The following is a 2,101-nucleotide window of genomic DNA, read 5'->3' as shown; positions in this document are numbered from 1 at the left end:
TACAGATGTCGCTGCTATGTCTCCTTGAGGCGGCTGCGCTCCCTCCACCGCTCGTTCTGCCTGTGCCGCGCGTGGCTCCGCAACGGGTAATCTCTGTAGTATCACCCGGGGTTACTGTTTTGTCAAGCGACGCGGCTGTTGGGAAGTGCCCGGTCGCAACGTCCGCGAACAATCGCTTTTACTACGGCGAGGACAACCGGAGAATCGTCGTTCCGGAAAGTTCGTACGAGCTGCAAGCCGTGAGCAGATATGTGCGCGCCGCTCTTCTCTATCGCGAACGTCGCGCCCGCGAGACAAAATTAAAGAGAAAAGAGGAAAACCGCAAACCAATGACGCTGGAATGACGGGTAAAAGAAAAAAACCGAACGAAGGACGAAGCCGACGACGAGGTTTATCACATATACGAGGACGAAGCCGACGACGAGGTTTATCACATATACGAGGACGAAGACGACGACGATGGCGACGGTTATGACATTTACGGGGACAACGACGGTGGCGATAGAGTGCTCGATCTTCGCGCCAACGAGAATACCATGAGGAGCGAGATAAAGTGCGCCTACCGAGTGATTTTTGCAAAACCAAACAGCATCGGTTCTCTTTTGGGTTTCTCGAGCGATCGTATCTTAAAACCGAACAAATGGTACGTTTCCGACGGACCTGTTGACGTCATGAGCGTGAACATAATTCGCATCGAGTGCAGTATCACCGCGGGAGCGTACAGCAACGGACGCTCAGTGCACGCGATACACGAATTCGCGCCGAAAGTTCCACCGGGATATAAACTGTCGGAGACTCCGACGCAGATCATTTACCTCCCGATCGTCGCGCGAAACGTCACCGATATCACGGTGCGAGTCGTGAATCAGAAAGATCGGCTGATCGACTTTCGCGGCGAGGAGATAACGATTAGACTGCACATACGTCGTCACGGTTAGTGTGTGTGTGCGCGTATCCCTGAAGAAAGAGAGCGAGAGAAGGGATGCTCGTTCTGAACGGATCTAGCGCGAATTGAACGAGCGAGCTAGCCCGTTCTACGACGAGATTGGAAGCGTAGGGAAGAAAAGCGGAGGAGGAGAAAGAGCCGTTCTCAGCAACGCCAACGTCAGGTTCCTACAATCGCTGGGTCTCGCCGTGAGAAACGCGTCACTACCGCGTCGTTTCTACTTCGAGAGGAAAAACCATGGCCGACATCCTGAGTATCGGCGGTGAGCCAATCTTCGACGAGTGCATCGTCGGAATCGAGACTCACACGTATAACCCGTACGTCAACACGACGTTCGGGCACAACGACGAGATACGAATACCCATACAGCAGCAGGATCTGTATACGCTGCCGTGCGACAGTTTCCTGTACGTCGAGGGACGACTCAACGACGACGGCGCGACGAATGAGGAACAATACGCGAAATTAGTCAACAACTGCGTCGCGTTTATGTTCGACGAAATTCGATACGAGCTCGACGGCGTGGAGATCGACCGGTGTAGAGACGTCGGCATAACCAGCACGATAAAGAACTACGTGTCGCTGACCACCGAACAAGCCAGAAGACTGCAGAACGCCGGATGGAGTTATTCGACGAGCGAATCGAATCTGAACAACGCGTCCCATCAATTCAACTTTTGCGTACCTTTGAATATTCTTTTGGGTTTCTGCGAGGACTACAGACGCGTGGTGATAAACGCGCGACATGAACTTATCCTGATACGCTCTTGTAACGACCACAACTGCGTCGTGGATCCGAAGAAGACCGTGCCGAGAGATCCGGCCAAGAATCCTAAAATTACGTTGCTGAAGGTGCAATGGCGTATGCCTCACGTGGCGCTAAACGACGTGACTAAATTATCGCTGTTGCGAACGTTGGAGAGCGGACGATTTCTGAGCGCGGGCTTTCGCTCTTGGGACCTGTACGAATTTCCCCTGCTGCAGAGCACGACCAAGCATTCGTGGGCCGTGAAAGCCGCGCCGCAATTGGAGAAGCCGCGATACGTCATATTCGCGCTGCAAACCGGACGGCGAAACGAATTCGTGGGCGACGCCTCGAGGTTCGATCATTGCGTGCTCGCCAACGTGAAATTGTGTCTCAACTCGGAATTCTAT

At 53.4% G+C, this 2,101-nt stretch overlaps 1 protein-coding gene across 1 annotated transcript; it reads left to right on the top strand.

The window, feature by feature from the left end:
- Positions 1–1,183: 1,183 nt before the first annotated feature.
- On the top strand, positions 1,184–2,071 carry LOC112452008 (the record flags this gene model as incomplete). The annotated part of the gene is made up of 1 exon (XM_025011993.1): positions 1,184–2,071. A coding segment is annotated over exon 1 (888 nt), but the record flags the coding sequence as incomplete, so codon positions are not given.
- Positions 2,072–2,101: the final 30 nt, after the last annotated feature.

Source organism: Temnothorax curvispinosus, unplaced genomic scaffold, assembly GCF_003070985.1.
Source record: "Temnothorax curvispinosus isolate PA1 unplaced genomic scaffold, ASM307098v1 QBEX01002862.1, whole genome shotgun sequence".
NCBI lineage: Eukaryota > Metazoa > Arthropoda > Insecta > Hymenoptera > Formicidae > Temnothorax > Temnothorax curvispinosus.
This window is presented reverse-complemented; position numbering and strand designations above follow the sequence as displayed.